This window comes from Camarhynchus parvulus, chromosome 3 (assembly GCF_901933205.1).
Source record: "Camarhynchus parvulus chromosome 3, STF_HiC, whole genome shotgun sequence".
Lineage (NCBI taxonomy): Eukaryota > Metazoa > Chordata > Aves > Passeriformes > Thraupidae > Camarhynchus > Camarhynchus parvulus.
In genome coordinates this window covers 92,275,940-92,298,044 of record NC_044573.1, presented here as the reverse complement: position 1 = coordinate 92,298,044, position 22,105 = coordinate 92,275,940, and the positions used below count along the sequence as shown (strand labels likewise).

Below are 22,105 nucleotides of genomic sequence, written 5' to 3'. Positions count from 1 at the left end.
CCTTTAGCCAAAAATATATCCTTTGACTGTTCTTGAGATCAAAAGACATATTCACAAAAAGATCAAAATAATTTATGTTCAACTAGCAGAATCAGCTTCCTTCACAAACTACAAACTGCTTATTTCAAACTGAAGCTTCATTTCACTGTTGTCTCACTTGAAATTACATACAGTGCTCATCACCCCATGTTTGGATAACTTATCTTTTATTTATCAGATATAATATTAATTTGCACCATACACCAATACATGTGCACATACACATTGTTCATTTATGAAAAAGTAATGTTAGATTATGTTGCTCGGACATCACAAAGAAACTCTTCACTGAAAAGTTGGTCTAGGCCACCCAGAATGGGGTGCCTAGGGAGGCAGTGGAGTCACTGTCCTTGAAGGCGTTCAGGAAATAACTGGATGTGGCACTCAGTGCCATGGTCTAATTAACAGGGTGCTGATCAGTCAAAGATTGGACTTGATGATCTTGAAGGTCTTTATCAGCCTTAACGATTCTATGATTCTATGTAATCACTGGGAATACTCACTGAATAAAGTTAATGCAAGTTCTACACATTATTTTTTAGAAGTGTTCTTCAATAGTACAGGAACACACATCTCAGTGATTCTGCAGTTGATTTTGCCCAGATTTTGCTGCTTTCAGATTAATAAAAAAGTTGTTACAGATGCTCTGTTAATGGTGCACCAGCATTTTCCACCTTGAAAATACCAGGATTCTTCAACTTCTTTTGAAAGCAAACCTAAAAATGGTAGTAGGTTGTACTTTGGTTGGTATTCTGAAGTGGTGCACAGTAACTTTGCAAGTTACTTAAACTTGCAAATTTAACAAACATTCCTTCTAACTACTAGCTCCAATTTAAAAAAAAATATATAAAAAATGGGAACTGTGCATCTAAAACTAAATTTATACAGCTCTTTTTTTTTATTAATCTAGTTTAAGTACAAAACAATAAAGTGAAAAACATCTCTCCAGGCAGCTGCCTAATGGTAGAAGGCCTCAGGATTTTTAGGTGCCTCTCAATAAGTCTATAATTGCAAGCAGAACTGCTATTCTCAGAAAAAGTAAAGCCACTTTCTTTTTTAGAACAGTAATAACCTTGTCTCTGCTGAATTCTACTTTTTAAATTCAGCTTTCTGCATACAGGTGACAGGTTTGCAGGTAAAAGCACTGATGTCTCTAAATCTTTTATTTCAGTCTCAGCTGAAAAGATTAAATGAAAACATGGATGTTCTGATCTATATAATGAGTGTCCAGTTTGCAAAGCATCTGCATCACTTACATGCACTAAAGATACACAGAAAATGATAGGGTAGCTGCTGATATATCAGTTATAGAAGACTAGAGAATGTTTTGTTATTTTTTTTCCCCTTTAGTTTCACTGAGAAGTTAAGTAGTGTTGTCAGAATGAAAATGCTCTCCAACTTTTTCCATCTAATTTTTATAATTTGAAGTCTAAAATGAAAGTTCCAGTGTGTTAACAGTTTTCTGTAGTTCAGAAGGTAAATCCTTCAAAATAATAAAGAAAAAGAAAATGCATATTTGCTCAGAAATTTTCCACTATGTATATTGATAAAGAAGTTTTTTGAAGAAAGAGCATTATTAAAATAATGCTCCTTAGATTATCCAAGAAATGAGGATAAGGGTTATAAAAGTGTGTATTGTTTGTCACATCTGAATACTTGTGCATTCATAAAGATTGACTACCCTCTACTTAAAAACTTGATGTATTGTGATGAGCCTAACTGCACCTAATGCATCTGACTTCATTACTCATTTTTTTATCTCTCCTGTCTTCCCTTCTCAGCCTCCTCACCTAAGTATTAGTAAAAATTTATTCGGGCTGTCAAGCATCAGAAAAGGCTGTCCAGGGAAGTGGTGGAGTCACCCTCTGAGAAAGTATTTAGAAGTGTAGATGTGGCACTGAAGGACATGATTGAGTCGTGGACTTGAAGTGCTGAGTTAATGGTTGGAATCAATGATCTTAAAGGTCTTTTCCAGCCAAAATGATTCTGATTCTATGCCTCTATGGATTCCATTTCGGGCCAAGAAGGCTTATCACAGCCTTTTCAGCACAGTTTGTGTAGAGAACATAATTTTTCATACAAAGATAATTTCTTAACTGGTGAGCTTGGTTCACAGAGTTTCCGCTAAAAGGCAGCTTCTATTTCCAATGCACGGTTAAAGAAGTTTCACCATCCCATTTCCTCTTACAATATTGTGCTGGTTTTGGCCCGGATAGAGTTAACTTTCTGCACAGTGGCTAGTATGGGGCTATGTTTTAGGTAAGAAAAGTTTAAAGAGGCATAAGTTAATCAGTAAATCTCTCAAAACACTTTGAGAGACCTTAATGGAATTTATAGCAATAGAAGTGTAAAAGTGGGGGTGGTTTCGGTGACCCAGGTGATGGTGAGCTCTGCCACCCGGACCCTGAGCAGGCCCAGCGTGCAGCCGGACTCCAGGGCCGGACAGGCAGGCCACACTCCCTAAAAACCTGCCCACAGCTCCGCTCCCGTCCTTCCCTGGTGGAAGGACCAGGGGCCTTCAGATGTGTCCTGCGGGGTTCCACGGCTTCCCCCTTCCTGCACCTTCCCGACTGAGGCGGCCATTGCAGCCAGCCGGCCTTCGCGCTTCCCTCCCATCCCAGCCCCCGCAGCGGGAAGCGAGGCCCGCGCGTCCGCGGGCTCTGCCGGCTCCCGCAGTGAACAGCCGCCTTCGGTCCAGATAAACGCGAGTTGGAGCGAAGGGCCCGCAGCGAGGAGCTGCCAGCCCTGGGCCCCGGGGCCGGGGCTGTGCCTGACCGCAGCAGGGCCGGAGAGGCGGCGGTCCGGCCCCGGGCCATGGAGCTGGGGCTCGGCCCCCGCGGCGCTGCTGCAGGTGGGTGCGAGCTCGGGACCATCGGGGCTTCCGGGGAGGCTCTGAGGGAGGCTCCGAGAGGGCTCCGGGAGATGTCCCCAGCCCGCGGTGTCCCTGGCCTTTGGGGACATCTCTTATGGGCAAAGGCTGCCTCGGACAGCCGCCTGGTTCTCCTGGTTCCCCTGGAACAACCACCTGGTTTCCCTGGGACACCTGCCTCGTCTCCGTGCGGGAGGCCTTATGTGGGCAGCCTCAGGTGATCAGAGTGGTTTCCTGAGGAGTGGTTGAGTTTATTTGGGAGGAAATGGGAGCCTTCTCGTGAAAGTTGCACTGTTTTGGTTATTAATAATAAAGAATCAGCTATTAATTACTTGCCTCTATTGGTTACAAATCTGAAATTTTCTGCTGTTCATTTCACCCGAGTCACAAGGAAAAACGCTATTGTGAATTTTCATTGGATGGATGCTGGGATTCAATTAATGTTGTTAGTGCTCCTGTTAAATCAAAGAAAAAAAGGTTGTGTGAATATGCAGATATAATAGAGTATCAAAGAATTATCAGTTACCAATATTTTTACCTGATTATTTCCAATGTCAGTGAATTGAAATGATAGTTTCTGATCACTGTGACATTAGGAATCCAGAAATCACAGGGCTTAGTCACTTACATTTTTTCTCATTGACTGATGGAAAAAAGTAATTATTAATTTTGTATCATTACAAAATGGCCTGGAGTTAGAGGTCCTTAGAGATCATCTAGTTCCAACCCTCCTGCCATGGGTAGGGACACCTTCCACTAGACCAGGTTGCTCAAAATCCCATCCATCCTGGTCTTAAACTCTTCCAGGGATGGATTTTAACCCCAGCTGGCAGCTAAGTACCACACAGCCTTTTGTTCAGTCCCCCCACCCCAGCAGGAATAATCATAAAGAAAAGGTAAATCTAAATGGGTTGAGATAATAATAATAATCTAATAATTGAAATAAAATATTATAATTGTGATGCTAAGTATGCTAATAGCATGATTAATAAGAAGAATTGTCAAAAGGAAAGGAAGAGATTTTAAAAGAACTCAAGAGAAACAAGTGATGAACATGGTTGCTCACCTCCTGATAACCAATGCCCAGCCCATTTCTGAGCAGAGATCCCAATATTCCTTTGGCCAGTTTGGGTCACCTGTCCTGGCCTTGCTCACCTCCCAGCTTTCAGTGCAGCTTCTCAGTAGCAAAGCATGAGACATTTTATAAAGCCCTTGATTTAGGATAAACCCTACATAGCATCAGCCAAAACATCAGGATGTTATTGACATAATTCTCATACTAAATCTAAAACCCACAGCTTTCTACCAGCTACTAAGAAGAAAATGTCCCAGCTAAAACCAAGCTGCATCGACAGCTTCTCCAGGCAAGCTGTTCCAACGTCTCACTGCCCTCAGAGTAAAGAATTTCTTCCTAATATCTAATCTAAATCTGCCCTCTTTCAGTTTAAACTCATTCCCTCTTGCCTTGTCCTTGAAAAAGTCCCTCTCAAGCTTTCTTGTAATACGCTTTAGGTGCTGAAAGGCACCCTGGAGCATTCTTTTCTCCAGGCTAAGCAACCCCCGCTCTCTCAACCTGCATTCAGAGGAGAGGTGCTCCAGCCTTCTGATCATCTTCAGGGCTTAGATGTTGTCTTAATTTGAATAAACTAGTAATTGAACCAAATTACTGTGTAAAAAAGTACTTGTCTATGGACTTGTCTGTGAATCCTTGGCAAGTCTCTTCAGTGGTTTGCTGTCTTTACAACCTCCAGTGCTTCATAAATTAATATTTAGTCACTACATATTTAAATGTTGTTATAGTTACATTAGTGTCTATAGTATATGTAAGGATTCATTATTTATTGTATGCTGTATGCTTTTTAAACTACTGGATTCCTAGCAGTATTTCCTCTTTTCCTTGTCCTCTATTACAAACATTTCCTTTCCTCTGAACAGTCTCATCTTTCTTTCTGCCTATATGAAATTTCTGTAAGAAACCCAAAACCAAGGTTTTTAAAATACAGTGGGTGCATTCTGGAAGGTTACCTGAATGAATCACTATCACTGAAAGATACTGATCTTGTAGATTTAAAAACTTGTGGAAACTGAACTGTTGAGGTTAATGCTGGAAGTGTGAAACTGAAAAGGAAATTATGGTGATATTTTAGTCACTATATTTTAACATGGGAAGAGGAGATATGCAAACTAGTCTTCGTATAAAACTCCAAACTCTTGATTATTGGCTTTTTTTGAACTCTGCTTTGAAATTCTGTATTCAAAAGCTAATACAGTCATTGCAGTAGGTAAAACTGGGGAGATAAAGGCTGCTTTCTTGTTGGAACTTGGCAGTACATAAAGGCTGGGGTTGTTTTCCACAGTCCCTAATGCCAACTGTAAATTTACTCTTTATGTAATTATAATTAGCATTTATGAAACTTTGTAAAAGAATAAGGGTCTGAACTTCATGGTTTCATAAATTTCATCTCATAAAGCTATAATGAAAAGTACATCCTCAGTTCCCAAACCAAATGGATTTACACCCAGCTGATGAAGTGAGCACAGTTCTGTTTTGGTAGCAGAAGAAATCTATGCTGACATAAGAATAGATAAATTTACACCACTGAGTTATACTTTAATTTCTGAACAGCAGGTTTTATAGAATAAATTCCCTATTCTGGAAACATATTTGTGTCTTTAGTAGTCAGAATAGTAAAGAGAAAGATGGTAGTGGTACTGTGTGCCAGATTCACTATATATTGTTGTGAGTGACACATAAAAATTTTTTTCTCCTGTTGGAGGAGAAAAAGGAGTGCAAAAGGAAGAAGTCTCAGCTTGTAGAGGGAATATGTGCACAATTTTAAACTACCATAAAACTCAGGCTTAAATTACTATTTCCAAATGATCTTGTTGAAGAGTGAGGCCAAGAAGCTTGGAGGAGCCAAACTGATTTTTTATGCTCATGTAATTCCAAACATACTTTCTCATGGCTTTAATTTGCACTTGTCTGCTATTTTGTGCATTGTAATATGTTCGCAAGGTTATTCTCACAAACCTTTTCCCGTGACTTCTGGGTTTTTTTCTAGAAATTGTTCCCCCCAGAGGTATAAAAAAGACCTGGAATTACAGACTTCTTTTAAGAGGTGATGCTCTCAGCCTTGCGAAATTTATTCTGTTAGTTAGGTACCTTAAATAGGTCTTTGAAGGTCTCAGCTTTAGCTGCCTGTGGTGCACCAGCTCATCTCAGTGCAACTGGCTGTCCACAGTACACATGTGTGCATCTGATGTAGTCATCTTAACATTCTTTGTAGTCCGTGGGGGGAAACAAATGTTTCTGGGTCATGACTTTACCGCAAAATGTACAAATGACTTGGCTTATTTTTAACATTAGAAATCTCTGTTTCTGCCTATTGATAATAAAAGAAGTCCAGACAGCTAGCTCAGTTATGGCCACCTAAACTGTAGGTTTCTGTAGTTAAGAAGAGATAAATCCTACATCAGAAACATTACTGAAATCCTGAGGGATTATGTTTGCTTATGTTCTTAAATTCTCTGAAATGGTTATAATTGGGGAACGTTAGTAAGTTCTAAAATGTTTTTTTCAACTCATTCATGTTACTTGGATTTGGTGAATTTGTAAGATTTGATTTTAGAAGCTAAAATTATTTGAAAGTTAAGAGTTTGAAGAAATAAATCATGCTACATCTAAGTTTCCTTGTGCTTTTGACATAAAGTATTTTAAATATTTATTATTTTCAGTATTCTTTTACCATTTTGAGTTCATTTGAAAAAAATATGCTGGAGCTATTGTTAGGCTTGCTGTAGGAAAAGCAAGTTCTTCCCTCACTATGTCCACATTACATATCTTTGTATATTTGAGCATAGGTTGTTTAAAGATGACACCGTGGAGTAGCCTTGGTTTAATACACATTTTTACAATAAAAGCTGTGTAATTGGAGGTATACTTCAGTTCATCTTGATTGTGTAGCTGTCCCATTATCATTGTTTATAATATACACCAATGTCATTGTGTTAGGCATACCAATTTAATCAAGTTTATTTTATTGTTGCTTAATGTTGTGGCTGTATGTCTCTGAGCTCAGCCCAGTTCCGCTACAGCAATTGCAGTATTTTGTGCTCCATCATAATGAGTCAATATCTTGGTTTCTATTATATAAAGCAGATGAGGTTACAAAGATATGGGTAATTTTTTCACCTTTATTTGCACTGTGTAATTGACAGACTAGTTGAAGTAAAGTCATGGCAACAAAACAGTTTTTCTTTGAATATTTGTACCTTTAAGGACAGAACATACTCTTAAATTGAGAAGGAAAAGCATTTTTCTTTATTTTTAGGGCTGTCTGATGATTCTTAGCTGTGTAGTGGGGGTGAACGGCAATTTGTTTCTGTCCTGACAAATCTTCTTATTTTTAAATAAAAATTTCACATGTGGAGAAAACCGAGCCCTGGAATGGCCAGGAAGTTATATGAATTATAGTCTATTTTGTATCTTATGCTATGAATTTTTGAAATTATTTTTAAAATTTATGTGATAGTGGTCTGAATAACAAATGAATGTCCTGACGTAATCAGTGAGGTTTTGGCTATGACATTTGCAGCAGTTTCCTCCATTATTAGCCATGAATTTCTTGGCCAAATTTGGAAATCACACCTAAGGTCTATAATACTTTGACATTACTGAGTATTACTCCAGTGTTGAATTATTCCGAGTGAATTTAGGTTTGGGGTTTGGTTTGAGGTACCCTATACTTTTAAATCATAGCATAACTCAGCCAGCTTCCCCCCATTTCTCTGTGACTTACCCATTTACAAGGTCAGTGAGAACTGACCTATGTGCCATGCAGAAAAATAAATTATATGATAAAAGTTCAACTCCTTTACATAAACATCCCTGAAAGACTTCTTAAAACCTCTACAGCTGAGGATTCACCTTCTTCTGCAAATGGCCAATTCTTTGAATCATTAACCCTTAACATTTCAATCTCTCCATATGAGCTGTTGCATCAAATGCACCTGCAAAACTGCGCTGGCAGATTGGTGGATTAGGGTAGTGCTTAGGAATCAGATTTATCCTGGTTCTTCCTGTTATCCTGTTTCCTGCTTATATCAGAGGTCTTCAATGGATCTTGCACCACATGTCAGTTCCCCTTGGTTGTGTTACACAGAGCTGTGTGAGACAGTTCATCACTTCTTTTGTAATTATTTCAGCAGGTGAATAATTGCTCAGCAGCCTTCTATGGCTAGGATCTCAGCAGGTCTGTGGGTTCTCAGTTCCCTCTCTCTGCCTGAGAGCTGGAAGCATGGAATGTCATTCTTGTGTTGGAAATCTGTAGACTTAGCCCTGTTCAACGGCGTTGTTAATCCATCATTTCCTCTGAGTGGTCTTCCAGTATCAGTTTGTAGATTAAGGGGTTTGCAGAGGGAACCTGTCACCAGATGGTATCTGTTGTTCTCTCCTTAACACTGAGTAATCACAGGAATGGAGCTTTGGATAATTCTTGAACCTTTCTCTTTCTCTTTATGTCTGACATATTTTGGCATTAGCACCTGGAATTAGACAGGGCACTTCTTTCTGCTCTTGGTTGGGTACCATTCTCAGTCAAGGAAACTCTTTGGTCTGGTTCTAAAACTTTTTTCTGCCTAACCAGTGGTGTAATTTCTGTGCTGATAGGAGCAAAAACATTATTGATAAAACTCCGTAGCTGCCAATATGCTTTCAGTGGAATATATTTGGTGGTTCGGCACTTCCTGAGAGCAACAGATTGCTGTGCAATTTTTGCTAATGCACAGTTGGCCCGCATCACCATATTTCTAATAGTGTCATCCGGTGTGTTTTTTCTAGAAGACTTACATAGTAGTTTCTGAGAGAGCAGTTGTCCCTTTAGGGGAATGGTGAAAAACCTCAATCAGCTCTTAGAACTTCTGCTTTTTGATACATAAACTTCTCTTTTCCTAAGAAGAAAAGAAATAAAGAGACATGGTGATAGTGTCAGTAACAGGAAGCAAGGGAAAGAGCTCTTTATTCTCCATAAAACCTTCAAGAAATCCATTCTTTCTCGAAATACATCCAGTAATATTGCTATTTGTCATTAATTATCTGCTTTTAAACTAGAGATTTTGTGATCCAGCAGAATGACTTCTCCAAAAACTATGCTATGACTTGTTCCTAAGAAGAACCAGCTGTGTTCTGTGATCTGTCCTGCTGGTGGGGTTTTTTTCTAACAACATCTTTACAAGTAATTTTTCCAGAAAAGTAGTGTCTTTTTTCCTCCAAATTAAGAATATCTCCCTAAACTCATTCAGTGTAAGGCATTCCTACTGTAGAAGTGACTCCATATAAAATGTTAAAGAGAAAAAGGCCTCCCTCAAACTCCAAATTAGTTCATTAATTAAATGTATGTCTTAAGTGTTAAGGTGGAATGCTATTTAAGAATCTCAGAGCAAAATTAGGTAATGGTTTATGATATTATGTCCCTAACTTACTAGGGATATATCTACTTTAGAAAATAGCATTTTGGAATATTGCAGTTGAAAGATCCTTTTACTTATCTCCATTGTACCATTACCTTGTGCACTTCTTGTTATGCTTGAAACACGGTAGTCACTTTCCAGATAACATGAAAAAGTGACTCTTTTTATTTTGGTAATGGGTGGTCAAAATATGCTACCAAAGTAGCATTTCATAGTGGTAGCATAGTGGTAATATGTCAGTAGTTAGACAGCAAACTTTGTATTTTCTTTGTATTTTCTTTGTAATAGTATGTCCTGTAAGGAGAAATAGAATGCAATAAATAATGTATTGGCGGTGACTCTGGTGATAAAAGGCACCTGAGCATTCATGAAATGCTTGCACAAATACCACTTCCCAGCCCATACTGGAATGTTGGTCATTTTACAACTTCTGTGAATGTAATTTAAAGGAAAAAACTTACATTGGCAAAGCATGTTATGAAACAAAGTAAATATTTGTTTGTCCTTAAAAGGAAGATGAATCAGAAAGCTTTGGCAGAGTGTTCTTTGGAGGTACCAAAATGTTAAATGGGCAGTGTAAGACATTTTTCTGCCTGCCCTAATTTATCATTCTGCTCTGCGCAGGGACTTTGTAAGAATGGAGCTTGACAGACCCCATTTGAGTAACATCTGGGTGAAATTTCCTTTGATCAGATAATCTGGGAAGCACCTTTCAGATTCAAAGCCAAATATTTTAGCTACCTTACTGTTACTATTTAATCTTCTTTCACTGTAGTTCCACATATTTCATTTTATTCACAGCTTTGAAGGCAGTTCAATTACTTGCATGCTTTTGTATTTGTAAACATTTCCTTGCATGTATAGGGCAAGCAAGAGTCTTACACTAGTTCGCTGGTCCCAGAGGTGCTAATCCTTTGAGTTTGAGAGAATCAACTTCTGCTTTTCACTGAAATTCTAGATACGAATTGAAAAGTTGTATGAAAAGGATTTTCTTTATCAGAAATTTTGCAAAAGTACCATTTAATGTATAACTGCTTTAAGTAAGGGATATATATAGTATGGTTCAGTTTCTAAATGCTTACTATTTAATTAGTTTACGAATGCATCGGTGGCTTAGATTAGGTGATTTTGCCCTGACACATGACAGAAATGGAGTATTTCAAGTGGAGAAGAGTAGCTTAAAATATAGCAATAGGGAAATCGATCCCGAGGAATGTTTGCACTCTTGTCCTTTGTGCTCTGTACTATGTAAAGTGTTAACTGGCTGCTGTGTCTGAATGGACAGAGTGCAAGGAGTGCACAGGGATTGTTTGTGCATTTCGGAAGTATTTGAAAGGTGAAAGAAATACATAAAAAACAGTACCTTCTGTAAGTGTCCCTGATGGATAAATGAATATGGGATGATTTATTACTTACTATCTAAAGTCAAGTACAACCAGAGGAAGAAATCAGCTTAGCGATAGCAGATGATCTGGTGAAAGGATGACCTAAAATACCTTTTTCAAACCTTTACTGTGACTATTTCAGAGCTGTTCAACACAACTCGTTAGTGCTTAACCTGCAGCTTTGATGGATAACAAGAAAAAAACAGCATTGTGAAAAAATTGCAGATGTCAAGGTCAGGGCAAAAGTGTAGAAAGTGATTTTTTTTTCTTAAATTATTATTTTGGGAGTGATATTTTTTGAGGAAAAGAATACATCAAACAACTGAACAAAAATCGTGTGGAATTAGGAAAAAAAAAGTAACTTTGCTAATTAGATAGGCTGGTTGATATTAGTTGGTTGTAATTTAATTTTTTCCTTCTCTGCTTCTAGGGCCTGTGCTGTTGCACATGATGTAATAATCCATTTAAATATTTTATTTTTCTGACTCTTTTAATGCCTTTTGCCCCATTCTCACTGTTTGTAACAAAGCTTATAAAACTGACTTCTTCACTTACCTTACTAGCCACTTGCATCCCTTTGATGCTGTCTGCTTAGCCTTCTGCAGGCTTGAGGCTTAATATAGACTTAAAACTACAATGGCACCAATACCAGGTGTCCAAAACCAGACACAAGCTCAAAGTTTTATGTGTTGAGCACTGAGGCCTTCTGGTACACTTTCAAGAAATTACATGTATTTTATTTAAGTATAAATAACCCCAAGTGAATTCTGTCACGGGTTCTTCTGTCATGTCAGAATTCTTTTCAGGGGGAGGGAGTATCAGGGTGGGTTTTTTGGGGTTAGTATTTTTACTTTCTTCATCCTTGCTTTAGTGGAGATAACATTTGCATTAAAATTATGCTAGGATAAGCCTATTTGAAGTGCTTACTATTTCCACAGTTATTCTCAGACACTGGCTGAATTTTATTTTTATAGCTGACTGCAGCTCATGTATGTTCTGTTCTCACATTGTGCACAGATGCTTGTATTTCTGTTCTTGATGATTTAGGAATGCACTAGAAATTAACGAATTGGCCTCACTGTTGAACAGCCTTCAAAACCAAGAAAATATTTTGTGTCATTTCCTTAATGGAGTCATAGTGAAGTAACCTTTCTGTTTTCTGTTTTTCTAATGCAATAGAAATCAAAGGCAGAAGAGAAAATCAGATTTCGTATTTGAAAATATCAAAACTAGCGTTGGCTTTTGCAATTATCCACTCAAAACCACCAGGGAAGAGTTCCAAAGAATACACAGAGTACCTTGCCAGAACTGTATCCGAACAAGATTTTGGATGGAAATGGAAAGTGGAAGTGCTGGAAGCTGAAGTTCTTCGATTACGACAGGAACTTCTTTTGAACAGGATCTCTCCAAGATTCTGCTTGGAAAATAGTAAGTTCCTCGAATAATTTCTGGCTGTGTTGCAATAGCAAGGAACCAAACAGCTTTCATCTTGCCTGTACCATTTCTCGTACCTAGATGTGAGAGTCTTCAGTGTACAGTTTTTTATTTTTCCCAAAGTTTTGAGGTAGTGGAACACTTAATTTATTTCTAGGGATTGTGCTTGAAAATTTGATGCTCATGCAGAATTTATATATTTAACCTTCAGAATCAATGTGTATTATACAAAATAATTGCAGACAAAAATTGTCAATACACAATGTTACTCTATAACTTTGGAAACACTAGTTTGTAATAACTAGTTTGTATTTACATTTAGAACATGTCTTAAAGACATATTGCATATTTTTTAACCACCCTACAGATTGTGTGTAACAGGAGCGTAGGGCAGACCAAGGGACTGTATGTCTGTTGTTTCTGGAAGTGTATTGAGACTGTGAATACAGTAAATGTTTTTTATGGCATATGATAAAATATTGTGAGTCTGAGATTATTGGATTCAGGAAAGCTTTTAGTCAAAGAAGAGTAAAAAAAAAAAAGGATGGTCGCAAACAGCACTGTTTCTCTGCCTTTTGATGTGTAGTAAGTCATGCTCAGTTCAAGATATCGGTGGCACTTTGTGAGCTTGGAAATCAGGCAGTGGAGGATTTCTGCAGGCTCTGGGAAGATACTTTCCTGGGAGATGAGGTCAAAACGCTCTGGGCTGAAGGAGAGAGAAAGTTCACTGCTGAGGGCATCTCTAAAATCAAGATGTATAGCTAATTGCTTTATGACTTGAGATTTTTAAAAGGTTCCCTGGTGGAAAACTTGATGAGGCTTTACCATACTGCTTTTGTACTGAAACAGTAGCATCTTATTGCCATGCCTAAAGAGTTCTAATTTGTAATGTTGACTGATGGAGAGATCATTAGACTTCCGCTAGAAGCTCTAATGGTTTATGTATTTAATTAGTATAATAGACCTTTCTCTACAAAGAAGTGATTTAATGACTGTTCTTACTTTTTTATTGTCTGTGTGTCTATTTTCTGCAACCTATTGCAAACATAACATTTAAGACTAAAAGTAATTTTTAAGATTCAGTTTCCAACAGGTGTCTTATATTTTGAAGAACTGGCTGCATATTGTTGGGAGAAATTTATAAACATCTAATGTCTGGAGAGGCTATTCTAATTTTAGATTAAGCAGAACACAGAAAATACTACCAATTAGCGAAACATAGTGAACAAGATCAATTCATTTGCAACTTCTGTGTTCTAAGTCTAATGTTTGAAAGATTCTCTAAACTCTAAATTTGAATTTTGAGATAGGCAGAGAAAACTGTCCCTGGCAGATAACACCTCTTGCAAAGGATATTAATTTTCATTACCCTAGTGACACTGAAGTTTGTTCACAGACTTAAAATGTGATAATCTTTTCTAATTTTAGATGTCATACACTTGCACTCTTTCTGCTGAGTGTGCATTCATGATTATAGTTCCACTGGAGACAAATGCTCAGTCTTCCTTTTGAGTAAAGAAAGATTGTTACTGGTACCTGGTGGAATATCTGTTGGTGTAATCTATGCCCTCCTTGGGATAGCAAGTTGATGATGTCTGTTAGTAGTAGAGCATCTGTGGTTGACATGTATGGGAAGATGGTTGTAGAAACAAGGCCTACCTGAAATAGGGGCTGCTACACCACTGACATCTTCTGCCCCAAGATTAAAAAAAACACCTTTCTTGTGTGTTGTGTGCCAGTTTTGAGATTTTTCAAGCCTGTGGTGAATAGAAGCTAAAGGGTAGCTACTGCTGAGATACAAAGTCACAAGGAGGCTAAATCAAAGTAAGCAGAAAAAGTGGTAATAAGTGGTGTTTCATCCTTTCAAGTGAAACAACTATAGACCCATCAAGCCGTCTTTATGGTTTCCCAGGTTTACCACCTAATATCACACCAGAAGTATGCTCTTTAGTGCTGAGGATGATTACTAGGACTGCTCTTAGCACCAAGTAACCTGCAGATATGGATCCTTTTCCTCTTCCACTCATTTCTCTAGCCTCATTTCTGGAGTTGATGTTCTGCTTAAAATAATGCAGCCTCATAAAAATATTTCAAACCCCCAGCCTTTCTATGGCTTTCTTCTGTTTTGATTAATGACTTCAGATACAGGAATAGTTGGGTTTCACAAAATCCACCACCAGAAAATCTCATGCAGTAAGGATAAGACTGTATTTGTTCCTGCTGGTACCTCTTGAGAGCTGAAGAGTTTGAGTCCTTCAGACAAGGTTCACTTTGCAGCTGTATATTCTCTGCTTTGCATCCCAGATGCGAGAGCTTTCCTCTCCCACCTGCTGTTTGTAATAATAGCAGTAGGTCTTTCAGAGACTTCAGGAATGATTAGAAACTGTCCATGGAGTTTTATTTCCCTGCTGTGAGAAATTTGTGAGCTGTTTTCCCCCTTCACATACAGTTGAACACAGTACAGATTTGCTAATACATGAAGGATAAAGAACAGAGAATCCATTTCTAAAAGAAATTATGCCTAAATTTCTTTCCACCTGAAGAGTTCTTTGTCCTCAGAGACACTAAAAAAGTTGTGGGTTCCTAACTTAGGGGGAGAAGTGTGCTTTGCTGCAGGTAAACTACTTGGTTGTATGAGTTCTTACAGATTAATGTGTTTTTTATGAAAGTGTTGAGTATTCACTGACTGTGCTGTGTCTGAAAGGTCCTTATTTGACTTACTGTTCAGTTAGCTTTCTGAATACAAGACTCTCTTCCTTGGTGGTGCTTTTGGCTGTATGTCAATCATACGTGGAGAAGGAGAAGCAAATATTTTCACAATAATTTGTTATTTTTCACCTTGACAGTATTGTCCTGACAGCTAAGTCCATGGGTAGAAAAAAAAGCCAAATCTCATGTTAAATCGAAGTTTCATGCCTTTCTTTGATTTAGATTAAAATTTCACAGAAAGGAGGACAGAAACTTCTTGATGTAATTTCAAGAACAAGCATTTAAAGTATTTGAGCATTCTGTTGTCACTTTGCTTTGGAGCAACAAGAAAAGATAAAGGTTCTTACAAAGCATTGATGAATTGATAGTTTCGTGGATTGAAGCACCTGTCCTCTAAGACAAATTCCTTCACTCTTATCAGTTCATAAAATCAATGATCATATTGTTTCTTGGCAGGTTGTGTTAAAGAGCTCTGAAAAGCCTGCAGCTGTTACTCCAGCCCAAGAAGCCATAAATGCGGTATCCTACCCTTTTTTTGCCAAGCATGTATTTTAGGAATGACAGTTTAGAGGATAGATGTTTATTACCTTGGTTGATTCCAGCTGATACTCTTGAAGGTTCCAAGTCGATTATCCAGGGTTTATGTTTAACAAAACTTGTCTCAAGTATGTGTTCCCTCTTCCTTAGCTTCACCTTCAAGCTTGGTTCAAGTTAATCCCTTCTAATGCAGTGGGTAGAAATTTACTGAACTTCTTGCTCCTCTAATTAAAATTAAAACCAGATTCTCTCCACCCTGTAGCTTTTTAGAATTAGGTTACTCTTCCTTTTATAGGTCATTTACAGTGGAACGTGTTCTGCCATGCCCTGGAGTTCCCTCCCGTTTTTAGCCTCCACAGTAGCGCACAAGCCAGCCACCCTACTACAGTGTGTCTGTGTATTTAGGGAAATGCTGACCTCTGAGTCACAGTGTGATTACCCTGAATGTCTGATTTTTAACTGTATCGTGGGGCTGTTTCACCTTTCAGGATACTGTCCTCTAAATCATATTCTGTGTCAAAGAAGCAACTTGTATCTCTTTTGGGAATAATACCCAGAGAAAACAAGAATTTTTTATCTCCTGCTTCACTCCTTAACTTGATGTGTTTCTTGAGGCATTTAGTTGTACATGTGGAAAAAGGGAACAGCTTCCTTTGTACGTTAGTATGAATGAAGACACTTCAGTCTCATTTCTTCTCACCTGGAGCTTTATAGAACTGGAACTAGCCAGTTCAACAACTGAAGTAAAACTGATTATAAGCATTACATAGCTACAGTTTACCGGCCGCCTTACTTTGGGCCACAGAATTCAGCCTTCTCTTCCCTTTCCACTTCCCTGTAAGTAATGGCTTGGGAATTTCTTGCTCAAGAGAGGCAGAAACTCTGGGTGCTCACGTTACACCCCAGGATTTCCCTGGTAAGCAAAGACAGGATCAGGTACATCCTGCTTTAATGATGTCAGGAAAAATGATGGCCAGTTCAAATATTTTCTGAATAACTGGATTTCAAACTTTTGAAAGGGCAAAGCTCTCCATCATGACTTAAGTAATATAGCTTGTGATGTTTTCTCTGCCTCCTTACGTTAAAAGGAGTGGTGAGAGAACATAATCGATAATATATTTTTTAAGCTCATTTTCAAAGAGAAACCAATCAGATGAATTCAGAAAGGTCAGACCAAAATGTGACCTCAGTGGGTATGTTACCTGCAGCCTCCTAAAGGAGTCTGCCTTGTTAGTGGGGTTAACAGCAGTCCGCATCTGACTGAATAGTAATGATACAAACACATTAGTCTATTAGGGGAAATTATTTCCCTCCCCAGAAGATAGATGAAATAGTGTGAAATGTTCACATATGTTGTAAATAGCACTTAGCAACAATTTTAGTTCCTATGACATGGTACTAAGGTCGAGGACTACAGACTAGAATTTCCAAGTTATCATGGTATGTTTAAGGAAAAGCTATTTTTTCGTGTTGGCGTGTTTAAATGTGCTGCTGTTACAGATTGCTGTGTCCTGTCATCACTTTCCTCTGCTGGTATTTGGAAAGAGTACAAAAGCACAGCAATTGCAGAGGAGCTGTCAGCCTCTGAGGGGTATCTTTTACTTCTTGCTTTTTCTATCTTCCTTTTTCTAATGTCAGAGTATTCTCCACTGGGCAGCACTCAACTCTTAATTTGATGTTGCCATGGAAAACAGTTCTGATTATTTTTTGAGGTGCTTAGGGATCTGATGTTTCTGCATAAAGACATTCTACCTCCCTATTTCTTGCTTCCCCATCCCCCCAGATAAAAATAGGTGTCTTTCTCTTCATTCAGATCCATAAGGGCAGCCCAGTGTGCCATCTCAACATTTTTTCTCTAAGGCTTAGGGGTGTCGCACAAACAGTACTTCAGAAATGTAATTTGACATCTTAAGTGTCCTGGTGTACTCCCATGCATCTGCCAGTGGTAATAATGCAAGTAGGCAGCATGGCAAGGAATGTCTCACAACCTAAGAAGTATTTTATGTTTTTATGAGGAGAACAAAGAAATGAAAGCAGATCTGTGAGATGGCAAAAATGAAGTTAAATTGTGTTTAGCACAGATTTATAGGAATATGGCTCTTGGAATATGATGATGAGATAAATCTGTTCTCCATAATTGTATTGACACAATGGGGAACTTCATGAAAGCTGAGGCCTTTTCAGGATAATTAAATAAGTTAATTTGCAATCTGTAAAAAGCACCAGCTGGAGCGTAATGATTCATTGAAATCTCGGAGTACTGCTCCTCCCATGGATAACAGGTCTGTTTTGGTTGTGGAAACTTTCTCCCTTTGAAAGCACGTGCTGCCTGTCTTGTCTGATGGCATTGCTACAGCTGTTCTAAGCACATAATTGGGGCAAAAGGACCCAAGAAATATTCTTTTCTTTCCAGATTTCGGTGTAAGGAACCCATTCAGAGGCAAAACCAACCCAATTTTTCCAGCAAGAGAAAGGGTGTGTTATTATTTTATTAATTTGTTATAAGATGTGTAGTGATTGTGGGAAATAAGATTCATAAAAACAAGTGGGATTTATAGTTTAGTGTAGATTATCTTCTTTTCTTCTGGGTAACAGAATGATAGTTTTGGGGAAAACTGAATGTATATGGTAAAAACAGGTTAAGAAGTGGCAATTAGGATCCTTTTGCCTTTAAGTCTACTGTGGGAAGCTAAGAATCCATCATTTTTTTTCCTGGAAATACAGAATCACAGAATGGTGGAGGTTGGAAGGGGCTACTGAAGATCATCTTGTCCAAACCTCTTGTCAAGCATGGTCATTTATGCAGTTGTGCAGGACCATGTCCAGACATTTTCCAAGTATCTGTGAGAGTGGAGATTTCACAACCCTTTTGGACAACCTTAACCCAACTCAAACCTGCAATCTAGTTCCTCAAGCAGATCTTTGTCTGTGTCCTTCTGGATATATAGACAGAAAAGCCAAGCATTTATACCATGTTGTATTCAAGAAAAGCAGTATTTTTAGGTAGGTACATTTTAGCTGACTTCTTAAGGAGTCCACCTCATTTTAGCCTTCATCTCACTAAGCTGCATCCAGATCATTGCAGTCTTCATTGGCTGCTATTTCCTGTCTCTTAGCAAAGCTCAGTTTGTTTCATAATGCAGAGCATTTTTAATAAGACATAATGCTTACAGCTTAGTTCTACCACTTCAGCCAGGTAGAGGTAACATTAATTCGTTTAATATTTTGAAATATCACCTATCTGGCTTAGAACTCACCTTTCAGTCACATCATTGAGGTGGTCAATATTGTAAAGCTTGTCAGATCTTTTGTTGTCAAAGCTGCTTGGTGAGCATTAACTGACCCAAATCTGTATGTTTGTCACTTGATTATTTACCCTTTCATATCTTTACTGCAAGTTTGTTTTGTTTGACTCAAACTACAGAAGCTTTTTGCTGTCATCTCCAGAGATCCCTTAAAAATGAATGTTTATATCCTCAAAATCCTTCTCAGTTCTTACTGAATTCTAAACATTTAGGTGCTTTATGTGAGCAAAATCCCTAACAAATTGAAGTATATGCTTCTAAACCTTTAGAGAAGCACTTAAATCCTGGCATTGAACAATTTGAGAATTTTAGATACTCAGTCCCATATTAATTTCTGCGAAATTATCCCTAAATGGGATAAAATATCTCAGCATCCACCTTTAGCATTAAAAAGCATAAAAAACCACCTTCCATTCAAACAAAGGACCTTTCTTTTCCAAGTCAGTTACAAAAAAGCTCCCATGGAGATGCAGAAGCAAAGTGTGGGATACAAGGCTTCTAAGACTTCTTATTTGGACAATTCTAATAATATCTTATAATAATATTTTGGAATTATTATTACGGAATAATGAAAATAGAAGTTTGGCTTGGTTCCAATGAGGTGCTAAACACATAAGAGTTCATGATGAAGGGAGAGTTGTTTTTTCCTCAACCAGTCAGCTTAGTTAGTAATGAAAACAGCAGAATAGGGGCAGAGTTACACATGAAAGAAAGGCAAAGAAAATGTATGGGTTTTTAAATAAGAGAATAAACTTGATTCATTGTTCATGGAAAGTGCACTTCAAACAAACCGATCAATGAAAATTAAATGAAGAATAACAGAGCTCTGAAAAATGTAGATGTGGACATAATTTCACTTATGTTTTCATTTCCTTTTAGAGGTTATTGACTGAACAACTACTTGGAAAGCAGAATGCTATTAATGTCTCATTTTTAGTTGTCTCTTTTGTTTTTTCTTTTAGAAGTGGAACTGAGAGTATCAACTGTAACTGAGTTTTAAGAGAACTTTACATGTCTGATGTCAGTGGTTTTGATTTTCAAGTGATAATCTCTGTGTCTGCTCATGAAATGAGGGAATATAAACATCTAATACTTGAAACTTAAGTAATTTTTTCTTTGCAGAATTCAGATCATGTCTTCACTTTGCTTCTCACCTCTGGCACCTTCAAGCCGCTTTTCGGTTCTGCAGTCCCTGTTGGTGGTGAAACTGTAGGTAGATTAAGTTTTTCAGAAGACTTGAAGATCATTTTACCATTTCACAGCAATTGCATTAGTTGAGGACCCTTCTTCCAGGTTTTAAATGTAGAACTACTTGTAGCATTTGGCCTTCCTTTTTCAAATGTTCTCCAGTCTGAGACGGCCACCAGCAGAGTGTCTTAAGAAAGCATCTTCCACCCCAGCTCCTACTACACAGATCTTAAACCTGCTGCTTCTTCTACTCCCCACTGTGTAGTGAGAGAATGAATCTGGGAGATGGGATTGACTTTGGTGTTGTCTAGAGCTCTGCTTCCTTAGGACTAGCTGAAGGCTCCCTAGTCTCTATTCATGGGGCTGGTTGGCATCTCACTGCCCTGATGAAAGCCTCTGTTCTGTGGTCCCACATGAATATGTAAGTTCTGAGTTCTAGTGCCAGCGCACCCTGCTGACACACTGCAGTATGTAAGTCACTCGCTCATCCCTTGAGTGCCTTCTTTTTTTCAGGCCATACTTTTTCTGCAGTAGTGGATATATGTAGAGGGATGTGAGTTCTTCAGCCTTTGCACCCCAAGGCTCTTTGTGGGACCACATCTTGCTTTGTTTGGGGCTCGGAAGCTTAGTTTAGTAAGGAACTAAAGTACTTAATTGGAATTAAGAACTTAAATATTTCCTGAATTTGATGTGACAAATTTAAGGAGACTGTAAAATTGTTCAGATATTTCATTACTTATAGTGTTGTAAAATTTGTGGTCACTTTATCACGCACACTAAATTTTCATATTTCTTGTTCCAATACACTTATAGTCAAATGTTCTTGAAATTAGTATTCAAAGATTCTTGTTAGTCTGAAGCAGGCTTAATGCCGTTTCTGTGATTTTATTTTTTTTTTCACTTGATAACCACATGGTGTGAACATCAAGACTGCTTTCTCATTTGAATAGTAGGCAAGTACAAAGTAATGAGTTTAGCTTCTTTCTTTCAAGAAAAAAAAATACAAGCTATTTCTAGACATGTAGAGGGAACTAATGAGTATTTCCTGGTGCATTGTTACTTTTTTTTACAACGTAACTGCCACCTCCTCCCCAGATGACTGGAACATGTAAATGGCTTAACAATTTTAAGCATTTTGTATTATTCATTTAGCTGGAAATACACTGATATTGGGGACTTACTGTAACAGGGTTTTCTGGAAGCTCATCGTGGAACAGGAGTTTGATATTGCAGTGGCTAGGAACCTAACCATAAATGCAATATTGTCTCCTAGTAGAAGGAGTGCTTCATTGAATACCCTACTTTTTTTATTTGGGAACATCTTAAGTTTGGTTTCTCTGGATATTGCTGTACTATTCTTCCCTTTTTCTTCTCATTACTTCACCTTTCTTTCACCTCTTCAGTGTTTGTTTGGTTTTTTTTTCTTTTACACTTCTACAAGAGAATCAGAAAACATACATATGGGGTTTTTGCACATAGTTCTTGCTTTGCGACTTCTGACATTAAATCCTCATGAGCAATTTTCATGTTGTCCCATGGGATTGAGAACAGGAACAAAATAATCACATAGTGGAACTCACAGTAGATGCATTCCCTGGAAGGGCCTGTTTTCCTTAAATGGCACCAAAAACCACTTTTCAATTTTTTTTCTTCTGAAATGTGTTTTGCTCAAAACCCAAGGGAGAGAAGACATGAAAGATGGATTCCTGATCTTGTTAGTCAGACATGGGAAGTGTACTTTGCTTCTTTGCTTGCTTTCCAAGTTGAAAATGCTAGGCTGGCCTTAAATGTCCAGCTTTTCCTACCTCCTGGAAATGGCAGTTGATTTCCCTACAGTTAGCTCTTTCATTTTGAGTCACTTGGTGCCAATACTGTGCAATTCAAATATGTCTGAATGTTAAAGACGTGAAACTCAATAATAAATAAATAAACCACATTTCCAGTTTTGATCTTGATAACAGTACTTTCATTGATACTGGTATGTTTTCAGAGACTTGATGGTCAGAATTTACTTTGAGTTGGTGAATTTAATGAAGTCTATATTAAAATATTTGAGTAGTTTTTTATTAACATACAGAATACTGTAGGTTGCTGCTTAGGGATGTTTTCTGTGTTAAAAATGCTTTTTTTAACTTGATATAAAATATAACATCTATTTCCTGTGCGGCCAA

General features: G+C 38.0%; 1 protein-coding gene across 1 annotated transcript in view; it reads left to right on the top strand.

Moving 5' to 3' along the window:
• Positions 1 to 2,758: 2,758 nt before the first annotated feature.
• Positions 2,759 to 22,105, top strand: part of MEI4 (meiotic double-stranded break formation protein 4) — a 69,764-nt gene continuing 50,417 nt past the window's right edge. The window contains exons 1-2 of the mRNA XM_030946299.1: positions 2,759 to 2,890; positions 11,941 to 12,189. Of these exons, the coding sequence (XP_030802159.1) occupies positions 2,854 to 2,890; positions 11,941 to 12,189 (286 nt within the window). The 5' untranslated portion in view covers positions 2,759 to 2,853. The remainder of the gene's footprint in view (positions 2,891 to 11,940; positions 12,190 to 22,105) is intronic.